Source organism: Rhinatrema bivittatum, chromosome 8 (genome assembly GCF_901001135.1).
Source record: "Rhinatrema bivittatum chromosome 8, aRhiBiv1.1, whole genome shotgun sequence".
Lineage (NCBI taxonomy): Eukaryota > Metazoa > Chordata > Amphibia > Gymnophiona > Rhinatrematidae > Rhinatrema > Rhinatrema bivittatum.
In genome coordinates, this window is record NC_042622.1 from 78300529 (window position 1) to 78322444 (window position 21916).

General features: G+C 44.5%; 1 protein-coding gene across 2 annotated transcripts in view; it reads left to right on the top strand.

The window, feature by feature from the left end:
- CIZ1 (CDKN1A interacting zinc finger protein 1) overlaps nt 1-21916 on the top strand; it is a 190089-nt gene that overhangs the window by 70708 nt on the left and 97465 nt on the right. For both annotated transcript variants that reach the window (XM_029611592.1, XM_029611593.1), the window contains exons 7-8: nt 804-877; nt 1206-1279. In XM_029611592.1, coding sequence (XP_029467452.1) covers nt 804-877; nt 1206-1279 — 148 coding nt within the window. The remainder of the gene's footprint in view (nt 1-803; nt 878-1205; nt 1280-21916) is intronic.

Here is a 21916-nt window from a genome sequence, read left to right on the forward strand (position 1 = left end):
AAGTGGGCCACGGGCAGCCTCCCACCCGGTTCGGGAGTAGCTTTTGTACATCCCATTGGTCCTGGTTCATCTGCTACATGCTAGGAAATGGAGAAATTACTTAACCTGATGATTTTGTTTTCCTTAGTGTAGACAGATGGACTCAGCATCCCGCCCACGGCTGCTTCTAATTCCGGAAACCTCGGGTGACTCTCCCCGAGAGCAAGACAAGCACGGGTAAGCCAGATTTTACCCCTAGTTCAAGACACCCACAGTTGCCAAGTGTTGATTGAGTGCACTGGTGGTCTCCAATTGGAAATCAGTTTAGCCAGTCGAAGTTAATCAAGTTAGCCAAGTTAATCAAATTATTAAAACACACATATATCCACAATTGCTTTTCGAGGAGAATACTGAAGAGCTAAGCTTCCTGCACGGATATATGTCGGCTGACGACAGATTGAAATCTGACTCCGTCTCACAACTGCTATCAGGAGTACACTATATCCATTGGTCCTGACTCCATCTGTCTACACTAAGGAAAACGAAATTATCAGGTAAGTAATTTCTCCAATTTTCCACTGACTTTTAGGACTTCATTCTCATTTTAATGTATTTTTTGTCCAAGCCCACAAATAGTTTAGTTTGCAATTCTGATGGTGAAAAGTCCCCTCTTATCAGAATGCAAAATGAATTAGCACCCTTGAAACTTAACTTAAAAAATCTTTCTAGACTAGTTACTAGCCAATTAAAACTAGTAAAGGAAACATACAGATTTTCTGTTACTTATTAGATGTATATGTGCTGATTATTTAATGTCCTTACAGCTCAGAGGAAGAAGCTGACGTGATTGCTGCTGATAGCCCAGAACAGGAGCCCGCCATGATCTGTCTTGCAGAAGGTGAGGGAGGCATCTTACTCTAGGTCCAGTGTGTTTTTAAGGTTACTTCTCCTTTCTCAGTTTGCCGATTTCTTTGCCTTAGTGGCATTTAGCGGACTCAAGTGAATTTGCAGTGGTGGCAGCCAAGTTTTTATATTTTACCAACCTCATGGAAATTGTCATCATTGCCAGTGTGCAAGAGGATGTATTAGCCACACTCATATGCAGCCTTTTGATTGTAGGATGTGGAACTGTGTTTTTTGCTGCTGTCTTCTCTGTTAGACTGATATTGTCAGGATGTGATGTGCATTTCAGAATCTATTTGTGACAATTTTTTTCATGTCTGCAGGGAATGCTGGTATAGAAGAGACTGGCAGCAGTTCTGAGAAAAGACGAGTCTCCTTGGAATCCAAGATCTCTGAGGTAGGTAGGAAAGTATGGAGTATTACCATTATGGCAGCTATAAAAAAAAAAAAAAATGACATCTGCCTTTTCCTTTCATAACCCACTGGAGGTTATAAGTGACATGAGATTCTCTTTGGGTTTCCCTGCAGCATGAATGGCATTGATGTAAGGTCACAGAGAGAAAGCAGTTTGCAGAATGATGAAGAGCCCTGTAGGAATATTGGGCCACATTTTTCATTTGTTTTTATTCCCCACATTTTTCTCCACTGTTTTTTGTCTCCATTCCTTTGCTTTTCTGCTACACAAGTCCAGAATAACTGGGTTTAGTCCTTCATCCAGTTGATGGAGCCAGAGAATATTCTTTTTTTTTTTGTTTTTATCCTGTGATATCACTATTACATACTTGTGGTACAGAGACAGTTAAAGCCAGTGTTCTTTGCCTTTAGTTGATGGAACAGCTACTGGTTGAGCAGTAGTATTATATATCTTATTGGTCTGATCATTTTATCTGTGACATTCAATTTGATTGGGCTATGCACCTGTAACTTTTACAGAATAGTGAACCAGAATTTGATTATGCTATCATTCCCATCAGAGAGTTCATGGTTAAGCAACTTAAAAGCATATATCTAAGGTATGAATTTTATTTTGGGCCATGTACCTATAATTTTTACAGAGTAGCTAGCCAGAATTTGGATATGCTCCCATTTCCATCAAAAGGTTTTTGGTTGAACCAATATATTGCGCATATATGTATATTAGAGAAATATAAAGCAGTAAATATACTTACTAGTGTTCCTAATCAGTATACATACAATAGATATAGAGAAATGGAAACACCATACAAATTAACATGAAAATGACAAATCTGTTTATTAACTTTTCACAATTAAGTTGTATAAAACATAACAATACCAGGATTGGGAAAGTATACTATATGGGAAAACTTACAGCCCTTCAAAATGACATGTTACACACTTTTGAGAAGATGTGGAGACCTTACATACAGTGGAAGGATAAACAATAGGGGGGTGGGGGTGAATAGGAGGGCACTTGTTTCATTCTAGGGGACTTTGGTGGAACCTTAAAGGGATGGGTTGGTTGGGGGTTGGGATAAAAGATTAAACAAAGCAGTCTTTCGGGCCGATACAGTAAACCAAGCGGGCAAGCGCCCGCTCTCCCGGCGCACGCACAGGCCACTCTCCTGTGCTTGCGATTCAGTAAGTTAATTTATTTAAATTAGGGCCCGTGGTAAAAAGAGGCGCTAGGGACACTAGCGCGTCCCTAGCGCCTCTTTTTTGACGGACGTGGCGGCTGTCAACGAGTTTGACAGCCGACGCTCAATTTTGCTGGCGTCTGTTCTCAAACCCGCTGACAGCCACGGGTTCGGAAACTGGACACGGCAAAATTGAGCATCTGGTTTTCATGCCTCGGGCCCATTTTTAAATTTTTTTTTTTTAAAACTTTTTTTTAACTTTTGGGGCCTCCGACTTAATATTGCCATGATATTAAGTCAGAGGGTGCACAGAAAAGCAGTTTTTACTGCTTTTCTGTGCACTTCCCCGGCGCCGGCAGAAATTAACGCCTACCTTTGGGTAGGCGCTAATTTCTTAAAGTAAAATGTGTGGCTTGGCTGCACATTTTACTTTCTGTATCGCGCGGGAATGACTAATAGGGCCATCAACATGCATTTGCATGTTGCGGGCGCTATTAGTCCGGGGGGGGGGATTGGACCCCCATTTTCGACGCGCTATTACCCCTTACTGAATAAGGGGTAAAGCTAGCGCATCAAACGCGCGGCCAAATGCCGGTTAACAGTGCGCTCCACTGGAGCGCACTGTGCTGTATCAGCCTGTGAGTGAGGTAATTTGGTATGTTGCTGTCTAATGCTATCAACCTTTGACCTGTTGCTGTTTTAGTGCTACAAAAACAGTGTACAGTCAGATTGTAATGTTGGTGATTTTTTCCATGTTTTAGATTATAGATTTCAACTATTGATCGTTGCATTTTTCTGCTAATAAATATTTAATAATTAAAAAAAAAAATCACAATAAAAAAAAAAACCCAGCTAGCACCATATCCTGGAAGGTGAAAAATCCTGAAATGCTATATGAGGAAATGTTAATGATTCAAAGTCTTTATATGAATTCTGTAGAGAAAGCAGTTGCTTAGAAATACATGCAGTACAAGTGTTACTTAAATTAGCTGCTCCACTGGAAAATTGTGTGAATTCAACTGTTTATTGCAGAGTCTGTCATACTAGAACAAGAATCTGTAAAGGATAAAGTATGGTGAACATCCGGTGCATGTTTATTTGCGAATAATATATATATTTTATATAGAAGCGGAAAAGGATCTTCACTACTTTCCATATTTTGATAAGAGGAACAAATAGCTCTCTTGATTGCTGAAAAGTAAGGCTAAAAGGCATTCAACCATTGAGTTTCAAGGTACTTAAAATAATTTCAGCCTTCATCTTTAAGAGTTCATAGGGCTGTTTTAAGCCCTCCATGGGCCAGTACTTTAACAGGGTTTTTCTTAGCATCCAGTCAAATGAATCCAGAACAAGGAGGTTATGTACCTCTACCAGCAGATGGAGGCAGAGCAAGCTGACGTCACAGTAAATATACCCCTGCAGTGACATCAGCCCGCCAGTATTCTCCATCTCCAGCAGATGGTGGATGTGCATCTCCCCACTGGGGATTGCTTCATTTTAAAGAAAAGGAGAATTCAGGAAATAAATTTGTCCCGCTCTCCTGCAGTGATACCAAATGGTCCCTCCCACAGTTGAGAATTCCTGAGGTGATTTCCATGGTCTCTCAGACGAGTGCTTTGGTCTGTTGGCTGATTCTCAGTTGGCGTGGACTTTGCTACTTGAGCAGCTGAAAGGCAGTGGGTGCAGGAAGCTGAGTGTGGCGATGACTGCACATGCCCTCTCCCCCTGCAGCCGGGGACTGTCTCTGTACTCAGCCAGGTAAGGCTGAGCACCGGTAAGTTGAAAAAAATATATACATTTATATTCAGAGACTTACAGGGACTTAGACGGAAGGGCTTCCTCCTTCCCTGGTCTCTGTGCTCAGCTCACTGGTCTGACATTCGTCCCACTCTGTGGGAGGTCGAGGGACATGGGCAGCCAGGCGGATTGAGCAGCCTCCTTAGGCTAGGCCTTGCTCGGAGGCTTTTTGCGTGCCGCATAGTAGGCTGCAATGGCTTTTCACTTTCTTTCTAAGGCTGCTGTCTACAGGATTGCCGGTCCAGCATGTACATCTAGCTGTGTGTCCAGTTGTGCGCTCTGTTTTTGGGCGCACAGTCAGGCCTTGTAGTCTGTGTGCCCACATTAAGCGCCATTTCTCTGTGCTCAAGTGGTATTGTGTACTTTAGCTTTTTGTGTGCTTACCTTTTTGGCCACCTAGGTGTACGAGCTTAAGTGTTGGACATGTAATTTGTAGCACCTAGTTTGTTTGTTTATTTATTTATTTATTGACTTGATATACCGACATTCATAGGACATATCATGCCGGTTTACAATCAACTCTTGTAGCGAGGAAAGAGAAATTACAAAATAACAGGGACAGGGGAAAGGGGAGCAGGAATAGAAAAAGGAGAGAAGGGGGGTGGGTGAGAGCAAGTGCGTAAGTAGCGTGAAAAAATAAAGGTTGCAGAGCGTAAGGGAGAGAAGGAAAATAGATAGGAACTATATTCAAAAACATTAAGGCAACAACATTTCAATGATTATATAGACAACGTTGAGCATGTAATAAAAAAAAAAAAAAAAAACAGCTGGATGCACGCCTCCGGCTGCCACTCAGCACATTGTTGGCTATAATGGCACCTGTGTCAAAGAAGCCTAAGCATCTTTCTCTTTGCACTGCTTTTCATATTCGGGGCATCTCATCCTGGAGTGCCCTCTGATTTGTGCCAGCGCTGTTGGAGGCTCAGGAGGAATTGTCTTCCTCTGATTTCACTAAGCTTGGTTCTTCCCAGCCGGATGTGAGTCTGGGTAAAGACGACTCAAGTGGGGTGCCTGTATTTGGTTCTCCCATAACTGGTTCCTCAGCAGGGGAAGGTAGCTCAGTGAGTACTCCTCAGGCTCCTCCTGGTCTGGATTCTTCTACCTTTTCATGGGTAGAATTTTTCCAGGGGTTGCAATCCTTTCTTCAGGTGCAGTCCTCTGCCCTGTCCCATGCTCCTTGGGCAGAGGCGCATGTGGGAAACTTGTCTGGACTTTTAGTTACGTGCCGGAGCACCCCTATAGCAGCAGCAGAACCTCCGGATAGAGATCCGGATGGCACGGATGATTACACCAATCCTGCCTTTCTTGAAGATGGTGAAATTTCATCCCGGGTTAGAACCATATAGAACTATGTTGTGGTTTTTTCATAGGGATGAACTGCCAGCTCTGATTTCTCAGACCTTGACAATGCTTGGAGTCCCTGGGGCAGATTCAGTGTCTGAGCCAAAGAGAAATCCCATTTTGGTTTCCTTGCGTAAAGTCTCATTTTTTTTCCCTATGATGGAGACCATTCAAGAATTGATTGATCTTGAGTGGGGCACCCCAGAGGTCAATTTCAAAGGGGAGTCGGGTTTTGGAAGGTCTATACCCTCTGGATCCTGTGGTGAGAGAGTGCTTACGTTTTCCCAAGGTAGATGCGCTTGTGTGTGCAGTCTCCGAACGGACCACTATTCTTGGAGAAGGAGGAGCAAATTTGAAGGATGCTCATGATAAAAAGAATGAGGCTATATCCTTAAGCAAGCATTTGAAGCCGTGGCAATGACTCTGCAGATCGCTTCTTGTTGTTCCTTGGCTCGCTCCAGTTTGCTTCTCCCCCAGGAGGTTGAAGACTCTGGGATAAATTCCAGAGCAGTTATGCCTTCTTGGCAGATGTGGGCTGTGATTTAGTCTGCACTTCAGCCAGAGGAATGGCTTTGGTAGTGGCCAGGTGTCCATTATGGTTGAGAAATTGAGCAGCCAGTGTGACCTCCAAGGCTAAGCTCACCAAGATGCCCTTTCATGGCTTGCTTTTGTTTGGTAGTGAGTTGGAAAAACTGACCAGTAAGTGGGGCAAATCTCCAGTTCCTCATTTACTGGAAGATAAGACGCAGGCGCAGTGCTCCCTTAACATGAGAGGTCATGCTAGAGGATCTAATTGTTTTTGGCCTTACAGAGAAGTGTCCTTTCAGAGGACTCAACCTTTCAGTAGGTCTCAGACCTTTTGTCCCCTACAACCCAGAAGAGGCACAGGCTCGGGTAGTGGAACCTCCTGAACCTTCCAATGAAGTTTTGCTGACCCTGCCCCGGGAATAGGAGATAGGGGGACACCTCTCTCTCTTTTATCAGAGGTAGGTCGAAATCACATTGGATCAGTGGATCCTGGAGGTGATATGAGAAGGATATGTGATGGAGTTTTGCAGTGTTCCTTGGGACATGTTCATGGAGTCTACCTGTAGAAGAAGCAGGCAGTGGAGAGTACATTGGCACAAGGCTCTTCAGTCTGAAGGCTGTGGTTCCTGTGCCCACATCTCAAGAAAATATGGGTCAATATTCCATTTATTTCATTATGCCAAAGAAGGAGGGCTCTTTTCGTCCCATCCTGGACCTCCGGCATCAGCAGTCATCTGCAAGTGCAGCATTTTCGAATGGAGACCTTGCGCTCGGTGATCATGGCCATGCAGTCTGGAGAATTTCTGACGTCTCTGGATCTGTCAGAGGCGTATCTCCACATTCCCATCCGATTAGAACATCACTGCTTCCTGCAATTTGCTGTTCTGGGATGCCACTTTGTTTCGAGCGTTGCCCTTTGGTCTGGCCACCGCTCCCAGAACCTTTTCCAAGGTACTGGTGGTGGTGGTTGCAGCAGAGTTGAGGAAGGATGGAATCCTAATACATCCATATTTGGATGACTGACTGATTCGCGCCAAGTCACTGGAAGAGAGCCATCTGCTGACTTGCAAGGTGATTTCCCTATCTTGGGAGCCTAGCTAGGTGGTTAACCTAACCAAGAGCAGTCTTCAGCCTACTCAGTCATTGGCATAACTGGGGGTTCGGTTCGACACAAAGCAGGGCAAGGTGTTCCTGCCAGAAGCTCAAATTCAGACATTGCTAGCTCAACTCTGTCTGTTCTTGAACACTCTGCACCCAACCGTGTGGTCTTATCTGCAGGTCCTGGGCTTAATGGCAGTGATCCTGGAAGTGGTACCGTGGGTGAAGGTGCATATGTGTCCTCTTCAGCGTGCTCTGCTGTCTCTGTGGAATCTGCAGTCTCAGGACTATTCAGTTCGGATCCACCTGCCAATGGAGGTCTCCTCTCAACTGCAGTGGTGTCTGCAGGTGGATCATCTGTGGAAGGGAGTTTCCCTATCCCTGCCGGACTGGCTAGTCCTGACGATGGATATGAGTCTCCTGGGATGGGGAAGCTCATTGTCAAGAACTGACAGTGCAAGGGCGCTGGAGTGTGGAAGAGTCTCTCTGAACATCAATCAGCTGGAAGTCAGGGCAGTTAGGCTAGCGTGTTTACAGTTTGGCGCAAGCTGCAGGGTCGATCAGTCTAAGTAATGTCAGACAATGCAACGACTGTGGCCTACATCAGTCGGCAGGGAGGTACCAAGATCCAACAAGCGCCATTTCCCCGTGCTGCAAGCCGTACAACAGCTGATCAACTTGGATTGGGAGGCCCCAGAGGCCAGTTTCAAAGGGGGGCGGGCCCTGGAAGCCCTATATCCACTGAAACCCTCAGCCAAAGATCTACTAGTGTTCCCCAAAGTGGACGCCATGGTCTGCGCGGTCACAAAGCGCACTACCATTCCAGTTGAGGGAGGAGCGTCACTCAAGGATGCCCAGGACAGATGTCTGGAATCCATCCTTAAACAGTCATTCGACGTATCAGCTATGTCACTACAGATTGCTGCCTGCTGTGCCGTGGTAACACGCGCCTACTTATCCATGACCAGGAATGCCTCCACGCCTGGTGAAGCACTTGAACCAGCGGTATCCTTCCTCACGGATGCGACCTCTGATCTGGTACGCACCTCAGCCAGGAGCGTCTCATCCGTAGTGGCAGCCAGAAGGCAACTCTGGCTCCGAAGTTGGTCAGCCGACACAACTTCCAAGACAAAACTCACGAGAATGCCCTTTAAGGAGCCCCCCTGTTCGGAAGCGAACTGGAGAAGTTAACCGACAAATGGGGCGAATCCTCAGTAGCTTGGCTACCGGAGGACAAGAACAAAAGAAGCCAATGCCCCTCTCTCCCTGTTACCTAGGGGCAGAGAATCACCCTAGGTAATAGGGAGAGAGGGGCATTGGTATGTACAAGAGTACATACCAATGTATGTACTCCACAGACTTCCACAACATCCCTCCGGACAAGTTTGTGAAATCTCCTTGCCACACACCTTCCAAGAGGACGGCAGTGGAAAACACACTGGCCAAATTGCTTGCCCTAAAGGCCATAACACCGGTGCCCATGCAACAACAAAATACTGGGTGTCATCTGCTTCAGTTAATTAAAAGACTCTGAATTGCTAACAACTCGAGTTAGCAAGGAATCAAATCTTGGTGAACCTAGAAGATGTGGTAGGCCTGATTGACAAACTGAAGAGTAGTAAATCACCTGGACCGGATGGGATACACCCCAGAGTTCTGAAGGAACTAAAAAATGAAATTTCAGACCTATTAGTAAAATTTTGTAACCTATCATTAAAATCATCCATTGTACCTGAAGACTGGAGGATGGCAAATGTAACCCCAATATTTAAAAAGGGCTCCAGGGGCGATCCGGGAAACTACAGACCGGTTAGCCTGACTTCAGTGCCAGGAAAAATAGTGGAAAGTGTTCTAAACATCAAAATCACAGAACATATAGAAAGACATGGTTTAATGGAACAAAGTCAGCATGGCTTTACCCAGGGCAAGTCTTGCCTCACAAATCTGCTTCACTTTTTTGAAGGAGTTAATAAACATGTGGATAAAAGTGAACCGGTAGATGTAGTATACTTGGATTTTCAGAAGGTGTTTGACAAAGTTCCTCATGAGAGGCTTCTAGGAAAAGTAAAAAGTCATGGGATAGGTGGTGATGTCCTTTCGTGGATTGCAAACTGTCTAAAAGACAGGAAACAGAGAGTAGGATTAAATGGACAATTTTCTCAGTGGAAGGGAGTGGACAGTGGAGTGCCTCAGGGATCTGTATTGGGACCCTTACTTTTCAGTATATTTATAAATGATCTGGAAAGAAATACGACGAGTGAGATAATCAAATTTGCAGATGACACAAAATTGTTCAGAGTAGTTAAATCACAAGCAGATTGTGATAAATTGCAGGAAGACCTTGTGAGACTGGAAAATTGGGCATCCAAATGGCAGATGAAATTTAATGTGGATAAGTGCAAGGTGATGCATATAGGGAAAAATAACCCATGCTATAATTACACAATGTTGGGTTCCATATTAGGTGCTACAACCCAAGAAAGAGATCTAGGTGTCATAGTGGATAACACATTGAAATCGTCGGTTCAGTGTGCTGCGGCAGTCAAAAAAGCAAACAGAATATTGGGAATTATTAGAAAGGGAATGGTGAATAAAACGGAAAATGTCATAATGCCTCTGTATCGCTCCATGGTGAGACCGCACCTTGAATACTGTGTACAATTCTGGTCACTGCATCTCAAAAAAGATATAATTACGATGGAGAAAGTGCAGAGAAGGGCGACCAAAATGATAAAGGGAATGGAACAGCTCCCCTATTTATTTATTTTTAATTTTTATATACCGAAGTTCTTGTATCAGATACAAATCACTCCGGTTTACATAAAACAGTGAGATGCCCAAACGGAAGGGACTTTACATATAACTATAAGACAACAGGCTTTACATATAACAATAAAACTATAATAACAACATACAACTGTAACATGGTATAGAGATAGTTACAAGAGAAGGAAAAACTTTTGCTATCAATATCATATTATAGCGATAAATAACAATGGGTATGGTAGATTTGAAAATGAGCTAAGCTAAAATAAATAAAGGTAAAAGTAATGCATTAAAACAGAAAAAATGCAAAGTAATAAGCGCAGTATATACAATAAAGCATATTATCTTAATGGGGTAACATGTGGAAGCGTTGATTGGATTGAAAACTCTATTGTATATTACGCAAGAATGCGGGCATCTAGGCTGTGTTAAGTGTCTTGGTAGGCTTGGCGGAAGAGCCAGGTTTTTAGTTTTTTTTTAAACGCCTGATGACTGGGTTCAAGTCTTAGATCTGGGGGGAGCGCGTTCCACTGGTGGGGGCCTGCTGAAGATAGTGCTCTTTTCCCTAGTAGTGTTTTTGCAGGTGGGGCATAAAGTGTGCCTTTGTAGGCGCTTCTGATGGGTCTGGCGGATGTATGAGGTTGCAGTTGTGTGCTTAGCCTGATGGGCGCGGGTTTGTTAGACGCTTTGTGAACGATAGTGAGAACTTTGTAGATGATCCTATATTTTATAGGAAGCCAGTGAAGGTTACGGAGGATTGGAGTGATATGTTCTCTTTTGTTGGTGTTTGTAAGGATTCTGGCGGCAGCGTTCTGTACCATCTGTAAAGGTTTAATCGAATTTGTGGGGGAGGAAAAATCTCATACCTCATAGAAAAATCTATGAGGAAAGACTAAAGAGGTTAGGACTTTTCAGCTTGGAGAAGAAACAGCTGAGGGGGGATATGATAGAGATGTTTAAAATCATGAGAGGTCTAGAACGGGTAGATGTGAATCGGTTATTTACTCTTTCGGATAGTAGAAAGACTAGGGGGAACTCCATGAAGTTAGCATGGGGCACATTTAAAACTAATTGGAGAAAGTTCTTTTTTTACTCAACGCACAATTAAACTCTGGAATTTGTTGCCAGAGGATGTGGTTAGTGCAGTTAGTATAGCTGTGTTTAAAAAAGGATTGGATAAGTTCTTGGAGGAGAAGTCCATTACCTGCTATTAAGTTCACTTAGAGAATAGCCACTGCCATTAGCAATGGTAACATGGAATAGACTTAGTTTTTGGGTACTTGCCAGGTTCTTATGGCCTGGATTGACCACTGTTGGAAACAGGATGCTGGGCTTGATGGACCCTTGGTCTGACCCAGTATGGCATTTTCTTATGTTTGTAAGATAACTATTACGGATAAGGATTCGTTCTACCTACGCTACTCTGCCTCCTCGGACTAACCAGGGGTACCCGCTTCTTGGGGGCCTCGTTCCCGGGCTTCTTCAGAATTCACTTCTGCCTGGAAGTCATCGCTGCCTACTACATCTGTGAGTTACCATCGCTCTCTCAGAGCTTTCCCTGGAACTAGGTACTTGCTCCTCGAGGGCCTACTTCATTCTAGCTCCTGGGCTTCTATGAGACATTGTGTGAGTGTTACCATCAGGTTCGGTACATGTACTCTGCATACCCTGCCTACTCACTATTTCAGTTTCTCTGCAGCTCAGCCTCCAGGGATCGCTGTTCCAGTATCTGAGGGACTACAGCCCAGCCGGGCATTCCAGCTCACTACTGCCACCTCTGGTGGTTCAGTATACTGTCTAATAAAAGAACTAGTATGTGTCTGTCTACTAACTCTGAGCCTGACCGGTGGTCCCTCTCGGGATCTTCCCCCGGGGGTGTGGTCATCTGCCACCGGTCCAAGGATCCACCCACAACTCTCCTAAATAATAACAGCTGATCATGGCAAAATCTCCAGACGAAAGTCAACATGGTGACTACCAGAGTCAAGACTCTACTTGAGAGCCTTGGGTGGGTCGTCAACACAAACAAGAGCTGCCTGCAGCCCTCCCAATCTCTAGAGTACCTGGGTGTCTGGTTCGACACCAAACAAGACAAGGTCATTCTTTCCCCTACAAAGAGAAGAAAACTGATGAACCAATTGCGAAACCTGCTAGGAGGTCCCTGCCCCAAAGTATGGGACTACCTCCAAGTCCTCGGCCTCATGAAATCAACCCTGGAAGTGGTCCCGTGGGCAAGAGCCCACATGCAACCACTACAGCGCTCCCTACTGTCACTATGGAACCCGATGTCCCAGGACTACTCCGTTCGCCTCCAGCTCCTGGTGGAAGTGTGAAACCAGCTCCAATGGTGGCTACAAGAAGACCATCTAAGCAAGGGAGTAAGGCTATCTCCACCAACCTGGGTTTTTCTCACCACGGATGCGAACCTACAAGGGTGGGGAGCCCACTGCCAGGAACTGACGGCCCAGGGGCAATGGAACAAGGAAGAGTTGGGATGGAATATCAACCGACTGGAAGCCCGGGCGGTCAGACTAGCCTGCCTATGGTTCCGTCACAGACTTCAGGGCAAATCTGTCAGTCATATCGGACAACGCCACAACAGTTGCCTACATCAACCGCCAGGGGGGAACCAGAAGCCAACAGGTGTCCCTGGAAATAGATCCTTTAATGGCATGGACAGAAGCAAACCTACAAGGGATCTCAGCCGCCCACATCGCTGGAAAAGACAATGTCACTGTGGACTACCTCAGCAGAGAAAGTCTAAACCCAGGGGAATGGAAGCTGTTAACCACAGCCTTCCAGTTGATAGTAAACTGCTGGGGAACCCCAGCCATGGATCTCCTGGCAAACCAGTCCAATGCCCAAGTTCCCAACTTCTTCAGTTGCAGAGGAGAACCATAATCCCAAGGGCTCAATGCCCTCGTCCAGACCTGGCCACAGGAAGACCTGCTATACGCCTCCCCCCCCCGTGGCCACTACTGGGTGGGATCATCCGCAAGATAGAGCACCATAGGGGACTAGTATTTCTAGTGGCCCCGGACTGGCCAAGAAGGCCGTGGTACGTAGACATGCAAAGGCTGGTGAAGGGGAGCCCTCTCTCTTTACCTCCATGCAGGGATCTGCTCCAGCAAGGCCCAATCCTCTACGAAGACCCAATTTGATTCTCTTATGGTCTGGCCGTTGACACACCTGAAGAAGAGCGGATACTTGAGGGCAGTGATTGACACATTGCTCCGAGCACGCAAGTTCTCCACATCGCTAACCTACATACGAATATGGAAAATATTCGAAGCCTGTGGTGAGGACCACGACATCCTTCCACTGACAGGCAAAATTCCCACGATCCTGGAATTCCTGCAGGACGGCTTACAGAAGGGGTTATCCCTCAACTCCATCAAGGTTCAGGTGGCAGCGTTGGTATGCTTCGGAACCAAAGTGGAAGGCATTAGCCTACCATCTCATCCGGACGTCTTCCGCTTCCTGAGAGGGGTCAAGCAGATCCATCCACCCTTAAGGTGGCCGGTACCCCTATGGAACCTCAATTTAGTACTAGACTTCCTAGCGGGAGCCTCCTTCACACCTATCCGCGGTCTGTCTCTCAGACTACTAACCTTGAAGACCGCATTTCTAGTGGCAATATGTTCGGCCCGTCGCATCTCCGAACTTCAAGCACTATCCTGTCGGGAACCCTTTCTCAGGTTCACACCGGGATCCATACAGCTATGCACTGTCTCCTCCTTCCTTCCAAAGGTGGTTTCTCACTTCCATCTAAACCAAACCATCTCGCTACCATCTCCAGATGAGCACAAGGGCTCGTAGGAATCTCGCCGTCTTCGCCACCTTAACATCGGCAGACTCCTAGTCCAATACCTGGAAAGGTTGGAACCCATACGAAACACGGACCACCTATTAGTTCTTCACAGCAGGAAGAAACAAGGAGAAGTAGCCTCGTGGGCAACTATAGCCCGCTGGATCAAAGAAGTAATCAAGGCAGCCTATGTAGAGGCAGGCAAGCCTCCACCGCTACAAGTCAAGGCCCATTCAACTAGAGCCCAGGCAGTGTCCTGGGTGGAAAAAAGACGCTGTCACCCACTGAGATCTGTCGGGTGGCGGCATGGTCCTCCATTCACACCTTCGCCAGGTTCTACCGCCTGGATGTTCAAGCTTGGGAGGACACAGCATTCGCAAGGGCAATACTAAGTGGGCCACGGGCAGCCTCCCACCTGGTTCGGGAATAGCTTTTGTACATCCCATTGGTCCTGAGTCCATCTGCTACATGCTAGGAAATGGAGAAATTACTTACCTGATAATTTCGTTTTCCTTAGTGTAGACAGATGGACTCAGTATCCCGCCCAAGGCTGCCGCCAAACACGGAACCTCGGGTGACAATCCTCGCAAGCAAGACAAGTACGGGTAAGCCACACTTTCCTCTAGTTAAGACACCCATAGTTCGGGTGTTGGCGTTTCTCGGTTGAAGTGCACTGGCGGTCTCCAGCTATAGCCCACATCAACCAGTTAAAGTTAATCACGTTAATCAAGTTATTCAAGTAATCAAAGTTAACCAAGTTAATCAAATTATCCAGACACACATATATCCACAATAGAGATGTGAATCTGAACTGAAATCCGAACCGATTCTGGTTCCGATTCACATCTATAGAGATGTGAATCTGAACTGAAATCTGAACCGATTCTGGTTCCGATTCACATCTCTAATCCACAATTGCTTTTCAAAGAGAATACTGAAGAGCAGAGCTTCCTGCAGGGCTATATGTACTGGTGGTGACGTCAGATTGAAATCTGACTCCGTCTCCAACTGCTATCAAGAGCACACTATACCCATTGGTCCTGAGTCCATCTGTCTACACTAAGGAAAACGAAATTATCAGGTAAATAATTTCTTTATTTGTGTCCCTAATTATTGCCTTCATATCCACTACGAGTTGCTTTGTGAACATAATTCCCACCCTGCCATATTTGTTAATTTTTGTAACTGGAGCAAAATGTTGTGTAGGGAAAGCTCCTGACAACAGCAATCTCTCATGCCTGGCTCTTAAATGAGTCTCCTGACATAAGATTATGTTGGCCCTCAAACTCTGTCTCTCTCATCAGTAACTTTCTCTTTAGATGTGAATTCAGTCCTTTAACAATCAAGGACATTATCTTTAATTGCACCATCATTCCATCCAACTCCTGCCCATCCCCTCTTATCAAACCTTGGACCCAGCATTATCCATACTCCACTTGCTCTGGTACACTGATATCCACCATCCTCCCACTTCCCCCCTTCCTCCCCCTCTTATCCCACCCTTCCTTATTCCACCACCTCTCATGGTGTACCTCCCCCATCTTGAGGAATGACCTCCACCCACCCCCGATCTACCAGCCAAAGCCCAATCGATACATTCCCATGTAGCACTATTCAGTTTTGACCCCTGTATCAGTGACGCATTTAACACCCAGCAGATCTTATATCCACTGCATCTAGGGCCAAAACCAACCCCACTAATTTTACCTAGAAATCTCATATCTCGATCTATATGCAAAGCAAAGAAAATAAACAAATTGTCCCTTCCATTCCATCACGCACTCGCTGTTCCAGGTGACTAGGGCCGGTAGAAGACTGTCTGCGCAGTCTTCTACTGGCCCCTGATAAACTCTTCCATTTTGGTTGTTATTCCCTTCTCTTCTGGCTAGATGTAGAAATGTGTTGAGCTTCTCCTAGAGAAACAGTCACTCCTACTTCCCATAAGAAAAGTGCAGCTGCCACCACTGACTTTACTCTAGCTATTTTGCCTTGAATTGTAAACGACAAACAAAAAGGGAAAAGCATTCTGTATCTGAATATTTTTTTTTTTGTTTCAATTCTGTGAAAACATGTTTGAATTCTCAGCGTTTCCTTATTGTAATCAGGGAAATATCTTGAAAGACCTCCACCGTCTGGTTTCTCCAGTTAATTTGTCACATTTTTCTTGCCTGATTCGCTATTTTCTCTTTCCTAGTAAAACTATGAAAGCAGGCCACTATATCTCGTGACAGATTTCTGTGCTGTGCTCCCAATTCTCTATGCGCTCTTTCCAATTTTATGAGAGGTGCATCATCTATTTCTTCAGTTGCTCTCAGGATCATTGTACAGATGCTGCTCATGATTTGAAAGCAGTCTGCAAATTCTGCCGATTCTTGCACTCCCTGAAAACAGAGGTAAACTCTTCTAGACCTGTTCTCCAGGTCTTCTAGTTTTTCCTCCAGATCCTCTGTCACTTTCAATAGTCCCGCTGTCTTCTCGCTGTACAACGTCAAGTCTATGGCCTGCTCCTCCAATCGGGTTTCAGTCTCTTCCACTCTCCTACCCAGCTCCACGACGTTGTCTCTCAATTCCTCCACCATTACGAAAGTTTCCTCCAAGCTCCTCTGTTTTCTAGCACACAGCAAGATCGAGACGCTCCGATGGCTGAAGATTGCTAAATCAGGGGTAAGAGTTCTTGGCTTAAGCTGCCATCTCCCAGGTGTCATCATTTCCTCCTAGAGAGGTTAAGTTTAGTTAATAAAGGCTGTTTGTCTTTGCTGCTATCCCTGTTGCAAGCAAATAGATCACTTCCTTAGCATGTTTTTGTTTGGCATTGATTCAAACTCTATTAGGCATGCAAATATTTCTGCAATATTAGCTTCTCTTTTAAAAAAAAAAAAAAAAAAAAAAGGGGGGGGGCTAGTAAAAGCTTTATTTAAGCGCAACATTAAATTAGGATGTGCAGATATCAGTAATATGTTGCAAAGGCAGAGTTAAGGGAAACTCTTGTTACTTGATAGGAGTTAAAACTTAAGCACATCCTAACGTGACTGTTTTATCCACTGTGGATGCTAAATTTTTTCATGAAGACTTCAGTAATGGTGCTTTGAGATCCTATTAAAAGGATGCTGTTTAGTTCTTATCAAAAACGTTAGCAGAATGTTTTTAAATCTGCCAATATAAATTCAATTCAGCTTATTCTACTTAAACAGATGTGATCTCTACTTTTTACTGTGAAGTAATCAAAAATCTTACTGAGATATTTAGAGAACTTAATTTTTTTCCCCAGAAAGTCAGAAAAATGTATTTTATTTTGGAGATTAAAAAATGTAGGCGATAACCAAACCACCCATAGGAAGTTGGACAAAGGAGTCAATAAGAAGAGCACATATATTAAAAGGAAATCAGGATCTATCAGAAATCAGAGCCCATTCAGCTAGAGATCAGTCATCCTCTTGGGCATAAGAAGGAGCTGTATGTCCAGCAAAGATGTGTAACATGGCCACTTGTTCTTCATTAAATTTCTGATCAAAACATTACAGATAGAATGTTTTCATGAAAAAGAACACTGCTTATAAAGTAAGAAACATAGATATGACGGCAGAAGAAGACCAATCGGCCCATCCAGTCTGCTCAGCAAGCTTCACACTTCTTTTTTTCTCATACTTATCTGTTTCTCTTGGCTCTTAGTAACCTTTGGTTCTATTTCCCTTTCACCCCCACCATTAATGTAGAGAGCAGTGATGGAGCTGCATCCAAGTGAAATATCAAGCTTGATTAGTTAGGGGTAGTAACCGCCGCAATAAGCAAGCTACACCCATACTTATTTGTTTACCCAGACTATGTTATTCAGCCCTTATTGGTTGTTTTTCTTCTCCCTTGCCGTTGAAGCAGAGAGTTATGCTGGATAAGCGTGAACTATTAGTTTTACTTCTCCCCTGCCGTTGAAGCAGAGAGCTATGCTGTATATGCATTGAAAGTGAAGTATGCATTGAAAGCCACATTAACTATCAACAAATATTGAATAAGCCTAATAATTGGTAATACCTATAGCCTTTGAACTCTCCGTTAATTTTACATACTCTTACCCACCCCTGGTTTTGTTTTTTAAATTTGGAGATGGCAGTCCTCCATCCTTCCGCTCCGTGAAGGTGGAACACCAACCACTGGCCACTGGCATCCCGCTCCGTGAATGCCTCTGTGGCTACTGCCGCTCAGTGCAGTGTTTTGCTGCCTCCTCTTTATACACGTCCTCTAGACCTGATGGACCTTATCCGTTACTCTTGGCTCTTAGTAACCTTTTGATTCTATTTCCCTTCTACCCCCACCATTAATGTAGAGAGCAGTGTTGGAACTGCCTCTAAGTGAAATATCTAGCTTAATTAGTTAGGGGTAGTAACCGCCGCAATAAGCAAGCTATACCCATGTTTATTTGTTTACCAAGACTAAGTAATTCAGACCTTGTTGTTTTTTTTCTGTATATAGATCTACTTTTCTTCATTCCCCCTGCCGTTGAAGCAGAGAGTTATGCTGAATATTTTGATGTTTTGATGTTCTTTGTTACATGTAATGCTTTTTCAAGCAAGTTTAAATGTTCAATGTAAACCGATTTGATTTGCATATAATGCAAGAAGACCGGTATATAAAAACAAAAAATAAATAAATAAATAAATAAATATGCATTGAAAGTTAACTATGAGACTTTCTCCCCTGCCGTTGAAGCAGAGAGCTATGCTGGATATGCGTGATGTATCAGTCTTTCTCCCATGCCGTTGAAGCAGAGAGCTATGCTGGATATGCATTGAAAGTGAAGTATCTGACTTTCTCTCCTGCCGTTGAAGCAGAGAGCTATGCTGGATTGGCATTGAACGTGAAGTACCAGGCTTATTTGGTTTGGGGTAGTAACCGCCGTAACAAGCAAGCTACTCCCCGCTTTTTTTGTGAATGCAAATCTTTTTCCACGTTTCCTCTTGCCGTTGAAGCTTAGAGCAATGTTGGAGTCGCATTAACCGTGTGTATGTTTATTGAATAAGGGTATTATCTCTAGGCAGTAGCCGTCATTCCCGCGAGCCACCCACTCTTCATTCACGTCCTCTAGACTTTATGGATCCACAGTGTTTATCCCATGCCCCTTTGAAGTCCTTCACAGATCTGGTCTTCACCACTTCTTCCGGAAGGGCATTCCAGGCATCCACCACCCTCTCTGTGAAGAAATACTTCCTTACATTGGTTCTGAGTCTTCCTCCCTGGAGCTTCAAATCGTGACCCCTGGTTCTGCTGATTTTTTTCCGATGGAAAAGGTTTGTTGCTGTCTTTGGATCATTAAAACTTTTCAAGTATCTGAAAGTCTGTATCATGTCACCTCTGCTCCTCCTTTCCTCCAGAGTGTACATATTTAGATTTTTCAATCTCTCCTCATAAGTCATTCGATGAAGACCAGTCACCCTTTTGGTCGCCCTTCTCTGGGCCGCCTCCATCTTGTCTCTGTCTCTTCGGAGATACGGTCTCCAGAACTGAACACAGTACTCCAGGTGAGGCCTCACCAAGGACCTGTACAAGGGGATAATCACTTCCCTTTTCTTAATCGATATCCCTCTCTCTATGCAGCCCAGCATTCTTCTGGCTTTAGCTATCGCCTTGTCACATTGTTTCGCCGACTTCAGATCATTAGACACTATCACCCCAAGGTCTCTCTCCTGCTCCGTGCACATCAGCCTTTCTCCCCCCATCGAATACAGTTCATTCGGATTTCCACTCCCCATATGCATGACTCTGCACTTCTTGCCATTGAATCTCAGCTGCCATATCTTCGACCACTCTTCCAGCTTCCTTAAATCCCGTCTCATTCTCTCCACTCCTTCCGGCGTGTCCATTCTGTTGCAGATCTTAGTGTCATCCGCAAAAAGACAAACCTTACCTTCTATCCTGTCCGTAATATCGCTCACAAAGATATTGAACAGGACCGGTCCCAATACGGATCCTTGCGGTACACCGCTTAAAACCGCTCTCTCTTCAGAGAGAGTTCCATTTACCATCACACATTGTCTTCTGTCCGTCAACCAGTTTGCAATCCAGGCCACCACCTCGGCACTCATTCCTAAGCTGCTCATTTTATTCACCAATCTCCTGTGCGGGACCGTATCAAAAGCTTTGCTGAAATCCAAGTAGATGACATCAAGTGCTCTTCCTTGATCCAATTCCTTGGTTACCCAGTCAAAGCATTCTATATGCAGGTTTATTATCTTCTCACCCAGAATAATTGGGCTTTGGTAAGACCCAATCGTTCTGGACTGGTACAGCAGAAAAGCAAAGGAAGGAGAAATTTAGACTTGCTTGATAATTTACTTTATTTCTGCTACCCTAGTCCAGAAACTACCTGGGAAGTTAAAACATAAAAGAATATAGAATTTTTTTAGTAAATGAGAAGATTAAAAAATGAGAAGATATAAATTATAAAGTCTTTTAAAATAATTTTAAAGAGGGGACCCTTTGTTAAAAATAAATAAATAAAATGGTATTTTGTTATGTTTTAAAATCTGCTTTCTTATGGGAATACTGGCTTTAACTGTCACTGCACTACATGGCTGTAGTAGTGATGTCATAGGATAAAAAAAAAAATAATGTTCTCTGCCTCCGTCAGCTGGATGAGGGACTAAACCCATCGTTCTAGATTGGTGTAACAGAAATAAAGGCAATTTATCATGTAAGTCCAAATTTCTCCATAGTTGTCCTTTGTGCTGCATTTTCAATCAGCAGGCAATGTTCCCTCTAATTGTTTTTGGTGTGTGTGAGGGCATGCATTACTATTGTGCACATAACCTTTGCAAGTGGAGAGAGGAGGGACTGTTTCCCCATTTTGTGGTATTTGTAACCCCCTCCCCTTTGGAGTTTTCATATATAGAGCTGCTTTTCAGTGTTCCCCAACCCTCTCCAGGAGGCACAGAGCCAGTCGGGGTTTTTTTGATTGCCACAATGAACATGCATGAGAGAGATTTATGTATATCGGAGATGTGGGGGTATGCATATTTATTATGGATATCCTGAAAACCAGATTGGATAGGTGTGCCTCCAGGGAAGGGTTGGGAAACACTGCTACTTAACCACTGCTGCTACCAGGAATCTGAGATCAATATTTCTTTCCTCATTCTCTCCATCTCTCATCTCAGCTTTCATCTTTTTTCCTCTCATTTCCATCTCTTTTCTCACTACTTTCTAGCTTTCCACATATCTTTCAAATTCACCTACTTCTCCTCTCCAGATTTCTCTTCCATTCCTTTTATCTCCCACCCCTTGCCATCATCCCTTGGCCTTCCCATTCTTAACCTTTGCTGCCACCACTGATCCTCCATGTTCCTCTTCTCCAGTATCTGTTCATATTCCCCTTCCTTCAGCATTTGCTCCCAGCCTTTTTTTTGTCCCTCTCTTTATCAGCATCTGCCCTTTTCTTCTCCTCACCCCGCCACTTGACCCCTCTTTCCCCAGCATCTGTATCATGAGATCAGCAGGAACGAGTTGCCGGCTCACAGGCTTTGAAGTTCCTTGCGGTGCTGGCACAGATAAGATGGAGCCGTTGGTAGCTGAGGGATGGGCTCCTACCAATCTTCCTGTTGGGTCCTATGCAGTCTGATGTTTGGCATACATGGCCATTGGAGTGCTGTACAGCTGCTTGCTCAGAGAAAATTGCAGGCAGGGATGACAGTAGCCTCTTTCTTCCTTCCCTCTTTCTACTGTGCCTAAATCCTACTGGCCCTATCACACAGAAACAAGACTGCTGTCTTCAGTGCTGTTCCCTGAGCCCCAGGATTCTCCAGCTTCTGGTGGCCTAGAATTTGAGCTATAAAGGGAGAGAACTTCTGGTGTAAAGATTCTCATCTGCTGATAAACTTTAGCTGTGTGCTTTCTCGTTATGCTCTTGATGTGTGGGTTAAATCCTGGTTTGACCAATCATGTAACTTAGAGTAGTCTTTGTCCAGTGGTTTGTATGTGTTTTGGGGTGTTTTGGTTTTGTTTTGTTTTTTTTTTTTTTTTACCAGTTACAAGTTTCTCAGCAATTCTCCTCATTACAGAGAACCTGTGTGAACCGGGTACCATAAATTGCCGAATGGGCTTTACCAGGCTAGTG